Below are 20,670 nucleotides of genomic sequence, written 5' to 3' on the forward strand. Positions count from 1 at the left end.
TGCGCTTGACTTCTAGACTTCTATTTATTCTGATTTCGAGTGAATCTGGCTTGGCATCATTTTGGTTACTGAGTGAATTCTGTATACAAGATGTTTCAGCGAACACTTTCAACAATTTTTAAAGGTTGCCTGTGGCAGATAGCACAATTCTAGTTCATGAGCTCGTCTACTCGAAGAGGCGGACATTACTTGCACAAAAAATTGAAATGCATAACCGACTAATTAACAAAATTAACCAGTTAAGTTATTATTTAATTATCTTATGGCCCATGTTGCAATTTACAAATTCTAGCTGTGGAGTTCGGATCCACTTGGAACTGATTCTCAGGCTGACATCAGTGTCGAGATAATAATTGTCTAACTTTGCGGAGAAATGCATTGGCGTGCCAGTCACTTTCTTAAAAAAACGTCATTTTATACATCAAAGCACAAAAGTATGAATAGATATATAAATTATAGGCTCTTACGTGCCAAAAGCATGATCTGATTATCCTGATTATCAGGGACGCCGTAGTGGAGGACTCGAATAATTTAAACCACCTGGTGTTCTTTAACGTGCATATTAATCTAAGTATACGGGTGTTCTAGCATTTTGCCCCCATTGAAATGCAGCCGCTGTGGCCATGATTTGATCCCGTGACCTCATGCTTGGCAGTTCAACACCATAGCCACTAAGCAACCACGGTGGGTAAGCACTAAAGTATCTGTAACGCCAATGCATTTCTCCGCAATGTTCAGGAATTAACATCTCGAAACTGGTGCCATCCTGAGAATTAGTTCCTAGTGCATCCGCCTTGCGAACTCCATTGCTAGAATTTGTAAATTGCAACATGGACCATAAGTTAATATGTTAAAAACCTCATTGGTGAATTTTTGTTAATTAGTGTATTATGCATTTCAATTTTTTGTGCAAGTAATGTTCGCCTTTTCGAGTAGACCAGTTCATGAACTAGAATTGTTTCATCTGCCACACGCAACCTTTAAAAATTTTTTGAAAGTGTTTGCTGAAAGTATTTATGGCTTTTGCATCCCAAATGCGTAAATGTAAATAATTAGAAGAGATTTCTTTTTCTTTTTTTTTTGTCGCCAGTCGTGTGCCTACTGGAAAGAGAATCAATATCGAGACACATATCACTCACAGGCTTTTCACATGCCGTTGATAGAAGACTCTGCCGAAGGGGTCACTGAAGTCCGCAGGTATTTTTCAGGGTCAGAAAAGCATGGAAAATAATTTGAAGGGAGGTGAACATACATCAACATATTCATTCTCTAGGCATAGGATATCTATTTAGTTGGCTACCTGCTTCTCTTTAAAAAATATAATAAACTTTGTCCTGTGTATATATTTAGATATATTGTGGCTGTGCATGGTGTTCTCAGCGGAAATTAAAAAAAAATGTTGAAGTGAGGAAACACGGATGAGGTAGCCGCTGCTGGTGCTTCTAATGCGCTTGTCCTCCTGTTGTCAGGATTTGCCGAAATAAAGCGGAAGTATAAATATAAAAGCCGTGCACGTCCGCGCCTACAGTGATGCCGTAAGCTTTTAGCCACAACAAAAGTGAAAAGGTAGAGGCAACGCAACATAATCCTCAGATTATGTGGGTAACAGAATTCCGGTAATGACACTTCAGGAGCCGAGGGGGGGGGTGGCTACGGATCGCAGCCCCCCCCCCCGGGAAGACTCCAAAGGGGGCTCGAGCCCCGGAGCCCCCCCCCGTAGTCGGCGCCTATGGACAGTCTGCATCCTGATGTAATCGACCAGACTTGTAGATGACGGAATAGGAGTACTCCTGCAGCTGCAAAGCCCAGCGACTGAGGCGGCCAGTTGGATCTTTCAGGGATAAAAGCCAACATATTTCATGGTGGTCAGTGACAATAGAGAACTGTCGGCCGTAGAGGTAAGCTCGAAATTTTGTGACCACACAGACAAGAGCGAGACATCTCCTCTCGGTGATGGAGTAGTTCTGCTCGGATCTCGAAATAAGACGGCGGGCGTAAGCTATCGCTCGGTCATGTCCATGCTGCTGTTGTACTAAAACAGTGCCTATGCCATGACCGCTTGCATCGGTGCGGACCTCCGTAGGGGCGGAGTCATCGAAGTCAGCCAGAGTAGGGGTTGCAGTAAGCAGGCTTATGAGCGTGGTAAAAGCTGAAGCTTGTGATAGACCCCAGGAGAAATGCACGTCTTTCTTAAGAAGTTCGGTAAGTGGCTGGGCGATAGTTGCAAAATCTCTCGCGAAACGATGAAAATACGAGCAGAGGCCAATAAAGCTCCGAACGTCATGGATGGAATGTGGTATGGGAAAATCGACCGTTGCACGAACCTTGTCGGGGTCTGGCCTGATACCTGCAGCGTCAATAAGGTACCCAAGGATTGTAATTTCACGGTGACCAAAATTGCATTTCGAGGAATTCAACTGCAGGCCAGCTCTCCGGAACACATCGAGAACCACTGACAGACGCTGCAAGTGGCTTGAAAAAGTAGATGAAAACACGATGACATCGTCAAGGTAGCATAGGCAAGTGGACCATTTCAAGCCCCAAAGAAGGGAGTTCATCACGTGTTCGAATGTCGCTGGGGCATTGCACAGACCAAACAGCATGACCTTGAATTGATAAAGACCATGTGGTGTTATGAGCACAGTCTTTTCCTGATCATTGTTGTCCACTGCAATTTGCCAAGAGGCCAAACGGAGGTCGATTGAGGAAAAATACGTAGCTCCGTGGAGACAATCAAGCCGGTCGTAAATTCGCGGCAATGGATTAACATCCTTGTTAGTGACCTTGTTTAGGTGACGACTGTTATCCTTCTTTTTTACGAGGACAACAGGGGAAGCCCATGGGCTGCAAGAAGGCTCATTGATGTCCTTTTCCAGCATCTTGTCGACTTCTTTCTGAATGACGTGATGTTCAGTCGCGGACACTCGATAAGGACGCCACTGAATTGGACGAGCATCACTAGGGTTGATCCGGTGTGCTACTATAGAGGTTTGGCCTAACGGCCTGCTGTAAAAATCAAATATGTCCCGGTATTATGTTAGCAAGCGGCACAGATCCTGAAAGTTGGACGTAGAGTGATCAGGTGCTATCATTTTATCAGTAATGTCAGTTATCTTGGACTGTGTCTTGGGGCAAGGAGACGGCAAGGCGGTATCAGGATCAATAGCAAACTGTACGTGCTCTTTAAAAGCAGATACACTCGCCAGTCCGATGCCTTGCGATAAGATTTGTGGAATGGGGCCGAAGTTCAAAAGAGGAACGTATGTGCGGTTGTCAGCAACCGTCACAACTGCATGCGGCAAGCCTGGGCTATGTTGCTCGTAAAGATCATATCTAGCGTTGGTGATAGCATGTAGCCGCCTTCAAATTAACAAGTGACAAATTAACGTACACAGAGGCTTTCGGCATCAGCTGAACAAATTCGACGAAGCACAAGTGCACGAGTGTTTTATCGGCGGCATCTTGGGGCAGAGGGAGTTCCAACTGTAGGAGACCAGCGGCACAATTGTTGAGGGCTGAGTGGGACGACAGGAAATCATTTCCAAGGATTAGTTCGTAAAGGCACTGGTCCAGGACTCCGAACAAAACTGTGACATTTTGTCCAGCGATGCACATTCCAAGGACGGGAGGTATACTGCCGGCGGCGACTCGTACAGCAATCGAAGTAGCAGGCGTGAGCACTTTGCGGAGACAATGAAGAAGGTGCGAACTCAGTACTGATATATGTGCGCCTGTGTCAATTAGCGCCGACACTTTCACACCGTCTACTTCAACGTCCAAGAGGTTTCCAGTTGTGGGCACAGTCAAAAGAGGATTTTCAGGTTGGGCAGGTGATGCAGTGGCATCTCCAGACACTGCATCCTTTAGTTTTTCGAGAACCGTCCAGCGGAATTGGGCAATGGGGACCGACGAAGTAGTGGGGAGCGTGACCGACGATTGCATGGTGACGGGGAACGGCTGGAACTCCGTGCGGGCAAGTTTGCGTCATTATGATGCACTTGAGAGCCCTCCCCACATGTTGGGTATTTGGAATCTTGGCGGCTGTTGGTCAGGAAGGACAGGTGCAATGGATACGTCCGATTGCGACAGGGGCGAACAATGTGGCCAATCCCTCTGCAGTTGAAGCAGATTGGCCTGTCATCATGTGTACGCCACTCGGCTGGGTCGTGATATCGGCGATAAGTGGGCTTCCGGGGTCGAATGGGCGAGGGGTCCATGGCCGCACGACTGAATGCACAAACAGGCCTAACACCAGCGTCCTCCAACTTCTGGCGCACAACCGCTTGAATTAGTGCAATGATTGGTCGAGATTCGTGGTTGCGGCTATGAAAAGCAGTAGGTGAAGCGGCCTCTATCTCGTGTCGAAATGATGCGCACTATGTCTTATGTTGGAGGAACTTGGCGAGGCAGCGGGAGGTCCTCGCAAGAAGTAGTGGCGATGTTAGGCAACCGGACGAACCTCGACTGGATGTCGCGACTCTTCGCTTGCTCAAACCGCCGACACTCTGCAGTAACGTCAGTCACTGTGGTGCAGTTCCTGAAGACGAGTAAATTAAAAGCATCGTCAGCAATTCCTTTCAATATGGGGCCAATCTTCTCCGATTCCGAAATCTTGTTATTGACCTTCCGACAAAGGGACAAAATATCCTGAATGTAGGTGATGTAGGATTTGGTAGTGGTCTGCACTTGAGAGGCGAGTTCTTGTTTCGCAGCGTGCTCACGACCATCTGGCTGACCGAAAAGATCCCAAAGGTGCTGCTTGCAAATGTCCCAGCTTGTGAGCTCCGCTTCGTGCGTGTCGTACCACATGCGAGCTGTGCCTTGCAGGTAGAATGCAAGGTTTCCCTGCATCAACATCAGGTCCCAGCGGTTGGAGGCACTGACACGTTTGTACCAGTTCAACCAGTCGTCTACGTCGACATTGCCAGTTCTGGTATACATGCCAGGGTTACGAACTTGCGCTAAGATGACTGATGGTGTTGCAGATGACTCACGTTGACTATCCAGTAGTCCAGTTTGTGTCACCATTGCCTTCGGTCATACGAGGAGTCCACTGCGGAGTTCCGTGTTGTAGTGGCCTCACCCCTCACTTTCACCAAAATGTAACAAGGAAAGCGAGAGGTAAAATATATATTTACAGGAGCCTATATACGTGTACAACAGGCAACATGGCGAAATCCACACACGAGCCGAGGCGCGCCTTCATCGTCTTTCTTTTGCTGCATCCTCGTGCGCGCGCTTTGGGTAACGGTCCCGTGACAATATAACTTGAGATACATTTTTAGCATCGCGTTTAGAACAAGCACCATATTTGCTGCTCGCGTCATTTGGAGAAAGCTTAATGAGCTCCGAAAGCGCTTCTATATGTCCTCTGAATCTGTGGCCAAAGCTTCGTGTCGTTCACCCAGTCAGAGTCTACGATATCTTCTGAAACAAAGGTTTCCTGAACCGCACCGGACGTCATGGACATACATTGTAAACATGGAGGCAATGGAGGCAGCTGAGGCAAGCAATGGGCGCGTCGCCACATGGTAAAACATGGCAGCGCCCAGGGGATCGCCGCAAAAAGGTTCAATAGTTCTTTGTTTATGGGATACCAGGCATGCTCGTTTCCGTTAATATGACACACAATCTTCCCATTCCTACCACAATCCAAAGACATGTTCTGAGCGGTAAACAGTCCTTTTAATGATACATTTTCTTTTCATGTTTGCTTTTAGTTGTTTTTTAGGTTTGTAGTTTTTTAATTTCATGCATAAAGGTTAAATATAGAACTTACATGTGCACTTTTTGTATATAAGAATATGATACAGTGGCGCACCAACGGGGAGGGGGGGTTGTAGCCCCCCCCCCCCTGAGGCCGAGTTAACCCTCTTTTGTTTAACCCCTTTTCTTTCCTTGCGCCTTTGAGTACTGCAACTACGATGTAAGACGTACACTTGCACACTTGCAAAAAGTGCATTTTTTGACAATTTCCTGTGAGAAATTGAAATTAGTGCTGTTTAGATGGTATTGGCAAACTAAGGCATACTGATATGATAAAGGATGCATTTTCAAGCACTGCCAAGATGATACCTTTCCATAAGGAAGGAGGCATGCAGACGAAAGGGCTTTTAAATACATCAATTATGTTTTAACTAACCCATATTCAGCCCCTGGTGATGGGTTGAGTGCAAGAAAGGCCAAGCATCAGGTGCAGTTCATAGTAGGGTTCAACATGTTGGACCCATTTCGAAATGGCAGCAAGGAAAGCATACCAGATCAGGCTTTATTTCTTTGTGTGAAAGAGGTCATGCACTGCATTCTTTTTTTTTTTTGGCAACATTGTGGACTAAATTTGGCGCTGCTTTATTCTGATTAATATAAAGTGAGTGAGGGATGAATGAGGAGAATAAACAGACTTGCAAAAATGCACTGCAACAGGATTGACAGTTTGGCTAGTAGGTTATATTTAACCTAGAGCGCAAAGTACTGGCAACACAAAGATTTACAGAAATGTGTCATGGAAATAAATTAGTAATAAACAATCTTGTAAATAATAATATAATTAACCATCTGGTAATGCAGTCCCGAGGGTGTTATAGTATCAGCGTGGTGATTGATTTTATGAGCTGCGTGATTTATATATGCTTTCATGAGTATTGCCCAAGTGTGACTTGGTGAGAATTCCTGATTGTTAACCTAGCATTTAGTTTCCTGCTTGTAAATATCTTCTAGAAGTGCAATAGCTGCAACTTTAGTGTTGTGTGGTGCAGGATTTGGAAGTTTGTTACTATATGTAGTGTATATTTGTTACTATATGTAGTGTTGCTTGGCCAACTCTTGTAGTAGCTTTAGCGTGGTCCCTTCAAACTCTCTATTTTTCTATGATTTTTTTTCTTCATCCTCTTTGGTGTTCTCTTTATACTCATCCCCTTTGAAGCAGGCAAGTGTCATGCCCTTTCCAGTGGCAGTTGCCAGCCTGTCCCTTCCCTTTTTTTCTTTGTAGGTGTGTCATGCTTTCATATGTAATAACCATAATAAATCTACTACTCTATGCCATCATTTAGAAATTATTAGTTTAGGTATGGTGGGATGGCGAGCTTCACAAGTAAAGCATTGGACCACTATATGGAAAAAGTGTGCCTGCTTGTAAACATTTCAAAGGTTTGGTTCAGCTGCTGTAGTTAATGCAAGCACATGCTGAAGATGGTACCCATTGGAACAATCAACTTTGGATATGAGCCTTCCTTGTGCTTGGAAATGTACCCACACCACCCACAGACCCACTGATGGACCTGTCAGTGGTTGTGACTTCTCATCTAGACCTGCCACATTTGCTCAGTGCCTATAGGCATTCTGCTGCTGAGCACGGTGTTGCGGGTTCAACTTTTGACTGCAGTGGCTGCATTACGATGGGGTGAAATGAAAAAAATGCTCCTGTGCTTAGATTTAGGTCTGTATTAAAAAAAGAAGTGGTCATAATGAGTCTGGAGCGCTGCACTATGGCGTCTCTGATAGCTGCAGTGTTGTTTTAGGATGTTAAACCCCACCAATAAATCAACCAATCACTTGTCATCTGAATGGGAGGGTTATTATTGAACTTGGTGATATGTCTATGCAGTGGCCACAGCAGTGACCTGCTGAGATGGCAGCCCATTTGTGCCTGGAGGAAGCAGAGGTGGTACGACTGGTGCTTGAGTTTCTGGCCAATCGGGAGCTAAGCATCAGCCAATTAGCATTAGAGCGGGAGTCTGGTGTCATAAATGATGCCCTCTCTGATGACCTGCTCTTTTTGAGGCAACTCATACTGGATGGCCAGTGGGATGATACCCTGGACTTTGTCCAACCATTGGAAGACATGGAAGCCTTTGACAGCAAACGCTTCAAGTTAGTAACTTACTATGTCTGCCTTTCGCTTTACACTCTTTTCTGTTTGCTCCAGCATTAAGGCTTCATGGGTACTTCATCAGGATCGAAAGTGTCATTGCTCTTGAGAGTTATTGGGACACTTGAGCTGGTTGAACTTTTGTCAGTCTGCTTTCTTGCCCTAGAATTGAGAGGATGAAGTCCACACTTGTGGCTGCAACATCCGCATTGTGACTTTCTTTGCCAGAATGCAAAGAGACTCGGCTTTCCTGTGACACCAGTGGTCCACTAATGTTTACAAAATTTGTACGTCTTGTTTTGTCATCAGATATTTTTCTGAGAAAATAAATGTGACACTCTTAGTACTTTCCACACTTTTCCATAGCCTGTACTTTCACTGCACCTCTGCCATTTGAGGTACAGCTAAACATATGGGTGTAAAATGTGCTCAACATTAACCTATCCTGTCAGATATTTTATGCAGCATTTACCTTCTTTTTAAGGGAGTGTAAGCAAGGGTTACATACTTCTTTCTGCAATGCCAATAGGTGCAGCCCATTGCCATCTTACGACACACATACCTCAACTATAAGCTGTAAGAATGTAGCAAGTGAACATTGCCTTCAAACTTGAAACAAGCTAGGATACAGTTAGTACCCTTATAGGAAGGTTTAAGACTTTGATGCTTGCAGGAGCGTAAAGCTTGTTTATGTAAAGTTTGACAAAGCTCTTGAGTGTATAATTCATATCAGGGGCTTACGTAGGCACTTGGGCGCCACTTATGTTCCTCAAATGCACCTTTTTCTGCTGTCCAGGTTCTCCGTTTTAAAGCACAAGTTTCTCGAGCTGCTGTGCATACGATCTGAGGCTGGACTCGTGCAGAGTGCCGAGCTGGGTGTCGATGAAATGGTGGCCTGCCTTGAGGCCCTGGAGCAGTGCAGCCCCTCACGGGAGCACTACAACCAGCTTTGTCTGCTACTCACCTTTCCCCGACTATGTGATCATCTTGACTACAAGCACTGGAATCCCAGCAATGCCCGCATCAACTGCTTCAGAGAGGTATTTCTCTTTAACAGGGGTCCTGGGAAGGCTGATGTGCACTGGTAAGGTCATAGTCCTGTAATGAAATGTCTGGCACAACTGACTACAGTATAGACAACTTATAACGTAACCGCTTATAGTGCAGGACCGGATATAGTATGGTCTTTTCAGACTCCTGTTAATTTTCCCATAGCGCTTCATGTATACGCATACCGCTTACAGTGCAGCCGCGTGAGACGAAATACCGGTTATAATGTGGCTTCCGCGGGAAAATCGCCGACAAGGGCGGTAGCGAGCAGGCTTCTCAACGAGGTGCGCCCACAGATGGGAGAGGAGATCAACCGGGGCGATGCGGAGGAGGAGCATGATATGTGGAGCAGGAGTCCAAGGGCGATAAAATCGTCGCCGCGCGCCGTATGTGCGAGTGAAAGCACGCGGGGGACGCGCGCCTTCACGGAGAGCGAACGCACAGCGGAGAGCAAACGCGACTTCCATCACACGAAAGGCCGTGGGGGTATGGAAGGAAGGGAGGGGGGGGCGACGCTGTGCTGCGGCACCAAATGCGTATCTTGCAACCGGGCGCAAGGGGAACTGGCGACGCAATCTCCCACGCAAAAGGAGCAAAGTGGGAAGGTAGCACAGGCGGGAGGGAGGGAGGGGGGGGGGTGGCTTCTACTATGCCAAGAAATGCGTTCGCGCCTGTGCCAGCTGTCGGTGTTGTCGCGCGCACCGTATCTTGAAAGCGATCTCCACACGGCTCTGACCTTTGTATGCGCTGTGCTTACGCCGCTCAGTTTCCGTTGAAGCTGTAGACTGAGCGAACCTTCGCTCGCTGCGGTGGCGGCGTTTCCTCGCGCCCGCGTCGGGTCTATTCATGTTTGCTTGTGCGCATTGACACCATGCTTGTTAATTCAGTTAGTAAGCGAATGTGTCAAGTTTATGCAGCCGATAAAACTACTATCCCTACTGCTTATAGCTCTCGCCTAATTTGCTATCGGAATTGATGCTTGCAAAACTGAGACATTTTTAAAATTATTACTTTGTCTGCTTCATGCGAAGATCGTGGGTACTTGGACATTAACCTTTCAACGTTCGTAAATTTAAACAGATGCAAAACTCCCAGTCGCACGCTTCGATTCTCGGATACGCGCGGCTGCTTGGTCTACATGTTTGGCATACCTTCAGGGCTTGGAAATCGTTGTTTTGGTTATAGTGCAGTACCACTTATAGTGCAGATATTCACGACTCCGGCGACTTACGTTATAAGCGGTCTACACTGTATTTGAGTAGAAGTGAAGAGAGATAGCAGGAGAAAAGGGGGATCTAGAACTTTAAAGGGTGCCTCACCAGGGTCTTGGCAAAAATTGAGGTTATAAACTGGGAGTTGTAAAGTGCCATCTAGAGAGCATTTTACTTCAAGTATTTTTCAAATTGGTTCATTATTAGAGCATATAGGTGAAATTGAAATGTCACGCCATCATGCTGCTTGCAGGTGAGCTTCACTGCCAACATATACACTCTCTCTCTTTGCCTGGACTAGCACCTGTAAGCGACATTCCTTCCTTGCTTTCTTCTATACCAGATCCCAGGGACCGCATCACGTTCACGCCATGAGCCTCGCCTTCCGTCTTTTTTCTGTCTGTTCTCTTACATTTTTTTTTGTGCAGCACACTTCCAGCGGCGGTTTTGCGCATTCTGCGTTAGATAAATTACTGAAGTCGCATGCCATAATTCATGACATTTGCAGCAGTGCATCTGACATAGAGCCATCTTTGTATGTGTCCTTGATATTCCAGCGGGCAGTGGGGCTTTCTTGAGAAGAAGGGTGTATGGGTTTTGTTTAAAATTTCCACTGTTTTTGAGGCCATGCAGCTCCCTCATACGTTGCAGACACTATCCTCATCATGTGATACTGCATTCGTCTGTTTGCAATGTCCAAACCTTATGAGGGGTCCTTTAAGTTAATTTTTTTTTTCAGAACAATTTACTGCCTAAATCAGTGCTATTTCCATTCATAAATCATGAAAATGTGGCTTTACCCAATAGAGACAACTTTACTCAATAGGTTGAGCAAACAGATATCTAATGAGAGCCCTTCTGTTTCCGAATGTTTTTTTTAATGCAGAAATTGTCTAGATCCAAGCTAAAGCTTTCTCATAACCAGTTTTCGGTGCATACATGCAGTCTCCCAGTAATTGTGTTTTTCTGAATTTACAAAGCAACTGCGCTTTTAAAAGGCCATGGACAATTGCACATCTACCTTATTGAGCATTGAATGAGAAACCTGTCGAGGCATCAAGCTTTCTTTTTACTAATGTTCTTTATTGTTCATTATAACTATCTTAAGGCACAAAAAGAACACACAGCACACAACAGAAGACAATGGGACAGAGCGCCACTCACAACTTCTTTATTTTACAGAAGACACGTACATATAAACTTTCAGTTGGCACCTGCGCAACTAGTAAAAACTAGTAAAAAAAGGAATTGCATCACTTAGCCTTAAATCTGCTCTCAGGAAATCATGTATTCACAGGATGCAATCGAGTTTTCAAAACCAATTGACCAGGCTGGCTTCAGCTGGGTTCCCTGGTTCGCTTGTGACTAGCGTTGCCAAAAGCCTCTTGCAAAAAATGAAGAGAAGGGCAGTGAGAGCTGGGGCAGAGGTCCCTCGAGAAGAGGTGAGACTGGTGGCGGTGCCGTATGTGCACAAGTTGGCCCACAATTTGAAGAAGGTTGTGAGCAGGCATGGTGTTTCGCTCGTCTTTACAGCCCCTAGAAAACTCGGAGGCCTTTGCTCTCAGATAGAAAAAGGAAAGGAAAAAGAAAAAGAAAGAGGCTGCGGAACTAAGCTTGGACGACCGTTCATGAGATGTGCCGAAGGGGTAGTTTATGAAATTCCCCTCTCCTGCGGTCGTTCCTATATAGGACAAACTGGGCTTTGTGTAAATGAGCGGATAAGAGATCACGAACGAAACGTTGAGCGAAATAAAGAGGGCCCAAATTTGCCTAAGCATATTAGAAACTGCCCCTCGTGTTCTTGCGGGTCATGCTTTTCTGATGCACGGATTCTTGCCAGAAGTAGAGATACGAAAGCCAGGGAAATGATGGAAGCATTCATATCGGCAAGAAAGGTAGCTTGTGCATTAGTGAAATTTCCATATCCATGTACAAGGCCGAGAAAAAATTTTTTTAGCGTTCCTTATCATACCGCACTTAATGCTTGAATGAGTGCGTTTGTGACGCAGGCCCCGACTGAAGGTATATATGTACATGTCTTCCGTAAAATAAAGCAGTTGTGTGTGGCACTCTGTCCCGTTGTCTTCTCTTGTGTGCTGTGTGTTTTTTGGCACCTTAATATAGTTATAATGAATTGATACCAACTTGCCCTACATGAAGTTCTCTTAATTCTTTATTATTGATTGAAAAAAGGTGTGCATGCATGCATAGGTGTAATGCAGGCATATACCTGCAGTGACTTTGTGTCTTGACATTTCATTTTTCTTGCATTTACAAAGTAGCATCATTGAGCAAGAACAGATTTGAAAGTGTTTACACTTAGTTATATAAGCTGAACTGGTGGAGGACAGATGGGCATTAGTCCTTTGCTTGTAAAAGCATAGTCCTTTTCTCAGACACAGTTTCCCGCATTGTCTTTCTGAAGGGCCCTGCGAGCTTCACTCATGCTTCCCACCCAGAGTTGTGCTTATAACTTCACAGTTGATGTAGTACATATGCTCCATTAGCTACTTCTGGAGGATATTCTTTTGAAGTATTCATCTCTATTCTTGCACAGTTAATTTAGAATTCTGCACTCTGGGTAGTGCAAACTGTATAGTAGTACAACAAAACAGCTCGAGGCTGTCTTAATTATTATTTCATTCATTTATCAGTCTGTGGCACTGTTTGGCTACTCAGAGGCAGCAGGAGAGTGACTCATACGAGACGAGTGCTGCCAGAACAGTATACATTTTTAACGTAAGACAGCCAAGTACGAACAGGAATGGTGCTGTTGAAGCAGTAAATGAAAATTAAGTGTTCTCTACATTTTGAAAAATCTGCTACTGAAGCCTTACAGGCAGGTGTAAGTTACTGGAACAGTTTATTGTGTTATTACCACCTTACTTCCGTTATCGGCGCAGCCAAGTATACCTTTGCATGCACACATCACTGTACAGCAAGGGCAGCTCATTTCAATTTCTACCTTGCTTTGGCAGCAACGGCACTGCAGAAGCACTAATGGTACACCATATTGTTCTGCTAACATGCACTTGTTGGATGATTTGTAATATTCTGCTAGTTGATCTCATTTTATCATTTTAATTTTGCATACCCAGTTGTATTTTCATTCACTGCTGTAACAGCACCATGATGCCCTGTCTATCCAGCACCTGCCTATGAGCAGCCATTGAGTGCTACCAACTACTGGGCAAGTGCATTGTAATTTCTGCAACAGCATCGTCAATACTGCATTCGGTTTTCAAGCCTTTTGTTTCAGTTGTATGTTTATGTCATGCTTTTTGTATCCTATAGTTGAAAAAAATATGATTTGTGTGGTGGTTCCTAAAGGGACACTAAAGAAAAACAATAAATCACCTTAGACTGATAACGTATTCTTCAAAAACTCTGCTATTGTTAATTACGCTGCAATAGGTCAATTATTAGAAGGGAAAATGAAGCTCAAAGGTAATTTTTTTTAATTTCGCGTGGGAACGCCTACGTCGGCACTTCGCTGTGACGTCACGACTTCTGAAGTAATTTTTCGTATTTGGGCCACCTTGGCTCAATAAATGTTCCCGAAACTTGCCATATTCAATCTTGGGCTTATTTAGAACACAATGTAGTCAATCTTTACCACTAAAGAATTAACTGAGACCTAGAAGATGCTGCCAAAATCGATGACGTCACTGTGAGCTAGTGCGGGAACTTCAAGGTGGCATCGCCACTCGCCTCTGAGTTTTTCGTTTCTTTCTGGCTTACCAAGCGGCTTCTTGTGGTAAGAGTAGTGTTTTGGGTATTGTGGAAGGGCAATCTACTGCTACAGGAGAAATCATTTTTCCCTTTAGTGTCCCTTTAATAACTTCTTGCAAAATGTATACTCAATAGACTTGCTGCATCACTGCAAGCTTTCTTGTATTTTTGCTATGCTAATTTATGAGAGGAAATTAAACGAAAGAAAAGTGACCCACAGCGTCAACCTTATGTTCTCACAGTTGACCGGTTTTATTTAAACAGCTTGGCAAAATTAAGTCTACTCTAGAATGACTAAAATGTGTTTGTTGCAGAAAAAGCTATAGTCAGTGTTGGGGCGAGAATGTAGCGGAAAATGCTTGTGAAAAGAAATACTATGTACACATGCACCAGCGAACCACCTCGTATGACTCCCTCACCTTCCTTCTAATTGCTATGCATGTTACATTTGCCTTACTCAGTTGCTGTGTTTTCAACCCCCAGCGATTATTTAGGTAAGATGCTAGAAACAATGCACCCGGCGGTAAAAGGATTAGTTTCATCTTTTATAATTTATTTTCTAAACTGTGCACGAGAAGTTTGTCTGGACCATAGGTGAGGTCGTATATCCTCCCCTCCCCCTAATCCTTTCTTATAGTTCTCTAGATGCTTTCCGTGGCCACGATATGTTTATTGATCGTTGCTGGACAAGTTGGTCACTTACTCTTCGTGCCTGTATGACTTGCAAAGAAACTACTTTCTGTGAGCATAGAGGCATGGATAGCATGTGCGTCATGCTTTTGTGGGAAGAGCTTCTCCTGCATTCTTGACTTGTCAGCTATTATAGTGAGTTGTTTGTTGTACAAGCATAATTGTGGGATGTGCATGGGGCACTGCAATATGTTAATTATCTATGGATCATCCCAAAAGCCTGTTTTTTTTTTTCATCCTGTAGGTGCTGCCACTTGTGGAAAAGCTGTTACCATCTCCTGTCAAGTCCCCTGTGTCAGTTCAGCGTACATCGTCTGGCGACCGTCTTGTACAGTTGCTCATTAAGGGCATCTTGTATGAATCCTGCGTCAACCTGTGCCAGAAGAAGGCAACCCTTCCGCCAAGCAGCACTCAGGATGACGAGTTCCACTTTGCCGAACTCCTAGGAAATGCCGATGCCGATCTCAGTCTGTTTTCATGGCTTCAGTGCCTCCCGCCAGAAGTGTTCTCTTACCCATTTGAACAAAAAGTTCTTAATGTCGACATCCGGCAGTTGGTGAAACCGTTCCTTGAAGCATCCTGGACAGAGCAGATCCTGGCAACACCAATCAAGCCACGTGTCTTCCCACACTCAGCCGTTCCACGCACCCCAATGAGCCGTTCACTCATAATGGCCAGCATGGAAGGTGGCCTCTTTTCTGCAGGCAGCCATTCAGCCCTCAGTGGTTGTGCCAAGATGGCCCTTTCAATGGCAGACCTGTCCTCATCCATGTCACGGTCATTTGGGGCCTTCCATCTTACAGGGAAAAAGCTGATGAATACATCTGTTGACCGGCTCTTTGAAGTTGGGGATGTATTCAGCACGAGCTGCACGGACATTCGGACAGGCACCTTGCCCGATTTGCTCAAGGAGGAAGAGGAAGAGAACAAGGATGGCAGTGAAAGTAGAGGCAGCGATGCAGACAAATCTCAGTTTTGGAAAGAGTTCCAGCGTCTCAGGAGGAACCTTCATCACAATTTGGATGCAGCTATGGCAACACCGGTCATGTCACCAGCAGTGGTTGAGAGTGACAAAAGGACGCCAAACCCAGTGGTAGCAGTTCCATCTCCACCAACACGAACACCTTCACCTACTTCTGCCCCAACAAGTGCCACTACCTCTGCACCTTCACGCACAAAATCTGCTGCTGCGGCTGACGCAACACTTGTGTCCCCATCACTAACGCCAATTGGTCCAACACCACAGAAAGGGAGTGTAAAATTTAGGACAAGCACGCCACGAAATCCAAGGACAGCACCTCCACATGTGACAACAGTTATGATAGATGGAGTGGTGAAGAACCTCTCTGAAGATCTCCGGTCCACTGACAGGTCAGTGATTGCTATGGGTGGTTTCTTGCAAGTAATTTCCATTCTGATTAGCAATGTGTTCCTTAGCTACAGTACCATTTGCATACTGCAAAGTGTTGTAGTATCTAATGCAAGGTATGAACAAGCAACTTCATGTACATATTCTCCAAGATGCATAATCAGCACAAGGTGGAAGGCAAACTATTCAGAAGCTTCTGGAACTTGCCTTTTCATTCCTACATTTGCAACTCAATGTGATAATCTTTGTTATGGAAATTTGGGGCTTCGGTATGTTTAGTGACCAGATACGCAGTACAGGAGACTTTTGCTAATTCCACTTCTGCTAATTCCTCTGTTAATTTGATCTCAACCGAAGTTTCGCCCTGCACCCATAATGTAAGGAAACGATGGAACATGTTTTATTAGAATGTGAAGATATCTGCCCAGCGGTCTGTTTAGGCTTCTATGGCCTCCTTGAAGCCCTTGGGTTCAACAGTGTCTGCAATAGAGATTAGTGAGAGGCGATTGGAAGTTTGGTGGCAGAAAAGTAGGGAGATCACAAACAATGGAGGCGTACAAAAACAAAGTTCCCAATAGTTGTTCAGAAAGTTTGATACTGGGAATTCTGTGGGAGTTTTTTTTTTTAAATAGTAGGACATTAGGCAAAATAATAAGAGCTTGGTGGCGCAACCCGCCACCCCAAGTCAAAGGGGACGCTCATAGCATCCATCCATTCATGTGTCAACGACACACTAATTTCTTCCAAAAACACCTATTCTTTATCTGCTCTAGGAAGATTTTCAAACAAAAGTGGCAGCTCACCATGAATGATTACCATATTTACCCATTTCTAGTGCATATGTCTTTTTTTTTTCAGGAAAATTGGTCCAAAATCTAACTGCATAGTGTAATCTGTTAAGATAAGAAACCACATTCGTGGCTTTGCAGCAGCCTACCGTCAGAGCCAGTGCTTACATGTCATCACAAGATGACAACAGAACGAGCTCTGTCGTAGAATGGCGACGGCGATGTGCCACTTTCAGTGCTTGACTACAAAAGCTCATCTAAAAGATTTATTTTAGATGCTAAGCTAGCGACAAGGTCACATCAGGTGTTTTCAACTTTCCGAGCCAAGTTATTAGTCTGGGCGTGGGCCACCCACAAGTCATGTTTGTGATTGCTAAGGAGTCATGAGGTAAATGCGAAATAACAAATGCACATTGGAGAGCCCTAAATGTTGTTGTCCATAGACAGTGATAAAGGGGTGCCTGAAAGCAACGATGGACATTAAGTGTAAATAAATTTCTATTTTATGAAGGTTAAGCTCCATGGTTTCATCTTACTTTGGTTGCCAGAATCGGAGGCATGCTAAGTTTTTCTTGTTAAGAAATCGGGCGTGCTTTGTTTAGGAGCTCTGGTGTCATTTTGATGTTAGTTTTTATTTTGAAGTCATAAAAAATGGGTGCGCATAAGATTCAGGGGCTTGCCAGATAGATCAATGTCGGCAGTTCTGTCAAGGTTGAATTAACAAAAGTAAACTGTAATGCAGCGCTGCAGGGTTGTGTAATGATGCATAAAGTATGATGTAATGATCTTTTTCCTGTTCACATTTCTATTTATGCTGAGGTACAGATGTGTCACGCAATGTGCCAACAAGGACTAGAAGAATACTAGCATGACAAATGACACCTCTAAAAGTTTCTGGTGCTGTCATTGAATTAAGGGTATAGATTAAAAATCGCCATTTACTGAGTATTGTGGTGTCGGTCACCACGTGTAGCCTAGGCCACTGAGCTGGACGGTAGCGGACATGGTGATCGAGATGAGTGCTGGCCAAGAAAAGGGACTGCATTCTTCGTGCACTCATACACATTGACATGCATGCATGCAACTGCCATGTCTATGGCAATAGACAGCAGCTATAGACATGTATTCAACAGTGATGTTGATGACAATAGGCAGGAGGGAAATCATACTGCTCGACACATCACCTCTCCCTTTTTATGAAGGGACTCGGTTGTCCTAAACAATAGGCATGCATATAACAGTGATGTCGATGGCGATAGGCAGGATGGAAAGCATACAGCTCGATGCATCACCTCTCTCTTAAAATGAAGGACTTAGTCGGCTGTCCTATAGAAAATAGGCATGCATACATAGTGATGTCAACTGTGAGAGGCAGGAGAGAAATCATACAGCACACCATACCAAAAATCAAAAGTATGTGCCCATACTCTTTAAAGTATTATAACTACTATAAGCAGAGAAAACACTGTAAATTTTATGAAAAAGAATGATGTTCTGAAAGACCTCAGTTGTTTTCAGCTTTACACATTTACATTTCGGGGACATCACACTTCACAAAAGCATGTCATCGCCGATGTGACCTTCATAGATTGGGTGCTGTAATGAGACTTCATACTCAACAGCTCAGACGTCGTGTGAAAGCAAGAGAACTATGTATACTCTTGGCTAATATATATGTGTGATGAAAAATTTGTTAAATTTGATAGGTGGCCTGCCCTATCAAGTTACTCACTTCAAATGGAAAGATCTTTTCCACGGACCAGTGTCTCCAATTTTTCCTTTTTTTCAATAACAAAAGGGAAGCAACGTGTGGTCTCTAGACTTCTCAGTGGTGTGGGGGTGATGTCTCAATGATGTTCATTGTGGAGGCCACGTGGAGTATGTGGGAGTGGGGAGGCGGCAGTGTCTCAGCACACGGGAACAGAGGGGCTATCTTATTCGGAAGCACTGGTGCAATGCACAAATATAAAACCCTGTTTTTGGATTACTTCTCCAAATGGGAAAAAAATGGCCAATGCTCAGTGACTCTGATTTCCTTAACTCAATTACTGTCAGCAGCAGTTCTGAGCCAAGTGTTGAGCCGAAAAAAAAAAAAAAAAATACCAGTTCGGGGTTGCACCCAAGGGCAAAAGTTGTGATAAACATACGAGTAGCCTAAGCATGAGGCATTGTTGGCTCGCTGGAAGTTTCCATGCAAGAAATGAACTGACCTGTCCACATGCTTGTCTGTTATGTGAAGCCACTGCACAGTGATGATAGCTCCTGAAGCACCAAATAATCTTTCTTTGGAACAGAGGTCACAGGAACAGCCAAGTTGCTTTCCGAGTTGGATTAACTGTAAATATATTAAGTAGCCAGTGCACATTTCTGTGGCTTCTCGCTTTGTGCAGGCTCAAATAATAATCCAGCTCACTCAAATTCAACTACACGTTTAAAATCCAAAATCAAAAAAAGATGGCTGACTAATGGAGTAGCACACGAGGAATAAGGATTATAAACAGGGATAAGGTGCCTCAGAAAGGCTGGCCAACGTTTCGATAGGAGGACCTATCTTCGTCAAAGGCGGCCTCGTCATCCTCGGCGGGTTAGTTTTAAAGGGTTAGTGGAGTGACGTCACGTCGATGTCCGCTGTGGCTGTCTGTAAAGGGAGAGACTGAAAAGAAAATGAGCGCCGGCGCTTGACTGGCTAGGCGCGGTTTCTAAGACGAGGGGACAAGAGCGGGAGAGAATGAAGTGGCAAAAAAAAATTATTAAAAAAAAAAAAAAAAAAAAAAACACCGTCAGAGGGGGTTGGGGGAGCGAGAGGCGAGTGAGCGTTCGGAGGAGTCGTGGTCAGCGTCCCTGAAGAGCCGGTCAGTGTGTAGGTCACAATACGAGTTGAAAGCATGACTTGAGTAGCGTAGCATCAAGGCATCGGGTAATTTTGTGGTTGACAGGGAGCAGCTTGGTCCGTCAAGGGACGTTAGCCTCACTAGTTCGCCCTAGGCGTCGTCGCGGCGGTATACAGAATTGGCGAGACCTTGTGTGGTCAAGGCGCCGAAAAAGGTATCCTGGCATCTGGGATTTTGGACTGTCTCGGTGTGGATCTCGTGTGGAGAAAAAAAAAAAAGAAAACGCGCGTTTGAGGTGAAAAAAAAAACAAAGAAAAAAAACGGTGCAGGAGGGTGACAGTGTAGAAAAAAATATAATTAGAAATTTAAACCTGGGGGGGGGGGGAGACAGGTGTACCTGGAAAAGCGCTCGTATGGTTGATCAATGCGTAAAAGCATGGAGGACGATAATCAATTGAGTGGTAAGGGAGATGCAGGGAAGAACTGGAAATGGAAGAATAGGTGAGGTTGAGGAAAAAAAAAAAAAAAAAGAGAAAAAAAAAAAAAAACGGCACAGGTGAGTGACAGCGGAAGAAATATAATTTGAAACATGAACACTGAGGGGACAGGTGTACCTGGAAAAGCGTTCGTATGGTTTATCAATGAGTAAAAGCATGGAGGAGGATAATAAATTGAGTGGTAGGGGAGATGCAGTGAAGAACTGGAAATGGAAGAATAGGTGAGGTTGAGCATCGAGATTAGCTGGAGGTTTAACTTGTTTTGCGCCTTTGTTAATGGTATAACAATTTAAGGTTTATGTTACTGCTTTTAGCGATTCTAAGTTGCCACGCGATAAATTCATCCCCGTGGGGTGCAGGCATTTAAACTTATGTATGAGGTATGATTCTGTATATTTTCTCTCGCGAGGTGAACGAAAATTTGTTTGTAGTATATAGAGTCTTGCTTCATCAAATATATGGCCGTGCTCATTGAAGTGGCTGGCTACTGCTTTAGGTAAATTGTGTTTTGTATCTGCGCGATGGCCGTTGAGTCTCGTGTGCATTTCTTGTCCAGTCTCACCTATGTATTGCTTGTTACAAGTGGCACATTCTAGACAGTAGACTACGTTGCTTGACGTGCAGGTGAAATTCGC

The 20,670-nt window shown here is 44.5% G+C and overlaps 1 protein-coding gene across 1 annotated transcript in view; it reads left to right on the top strand.

Moving 5' to 3' along the window:
- LOC119436761 (WD repeat-containing protein 47) overlaps positions 1–20,670 on the top strand; it is a 148,838-nt gene that overhangs the window by 14,262 nt on the left and 113,906 nt on the right. The window contains exons 2-4 of the mRNA XM_049659974.1: positions 7,604–7,869; positions 8,664–8,907; positions 14,795–15,921. Coding sequence (XP_049515931.1) covers positions 7,628–7,869; positions 8,664–8,907; positions 14,795–15,921 — 1,613 coding nt within the window. The 5' untranslated portion in view covers positions 7,604–7,627. The remainder of the gene's footprint in view (positions 1–7,603; positions 7,870–8,663; positions 8,908–14,794; positions 15,922–20,670) is intronic.

The sequence above is a fragment of the Dermacentor silvarum genome, chromosome 1 (genome assembly GCF_013339745.2).
Source record: "Dermacentor silvarum isolate Dsil-2018 chromosome 1, BIME_Dsil_1.4, whole genome shotgun sequence".
In the NCBI taxonomy this organism is placed as follows: domain Eukaryota; kingdom Metazoa; phylum Arthropoda; class Arachnida; order Ixodida; family Ixodidae; genus Dermacentor; species Dermacentor silvarum.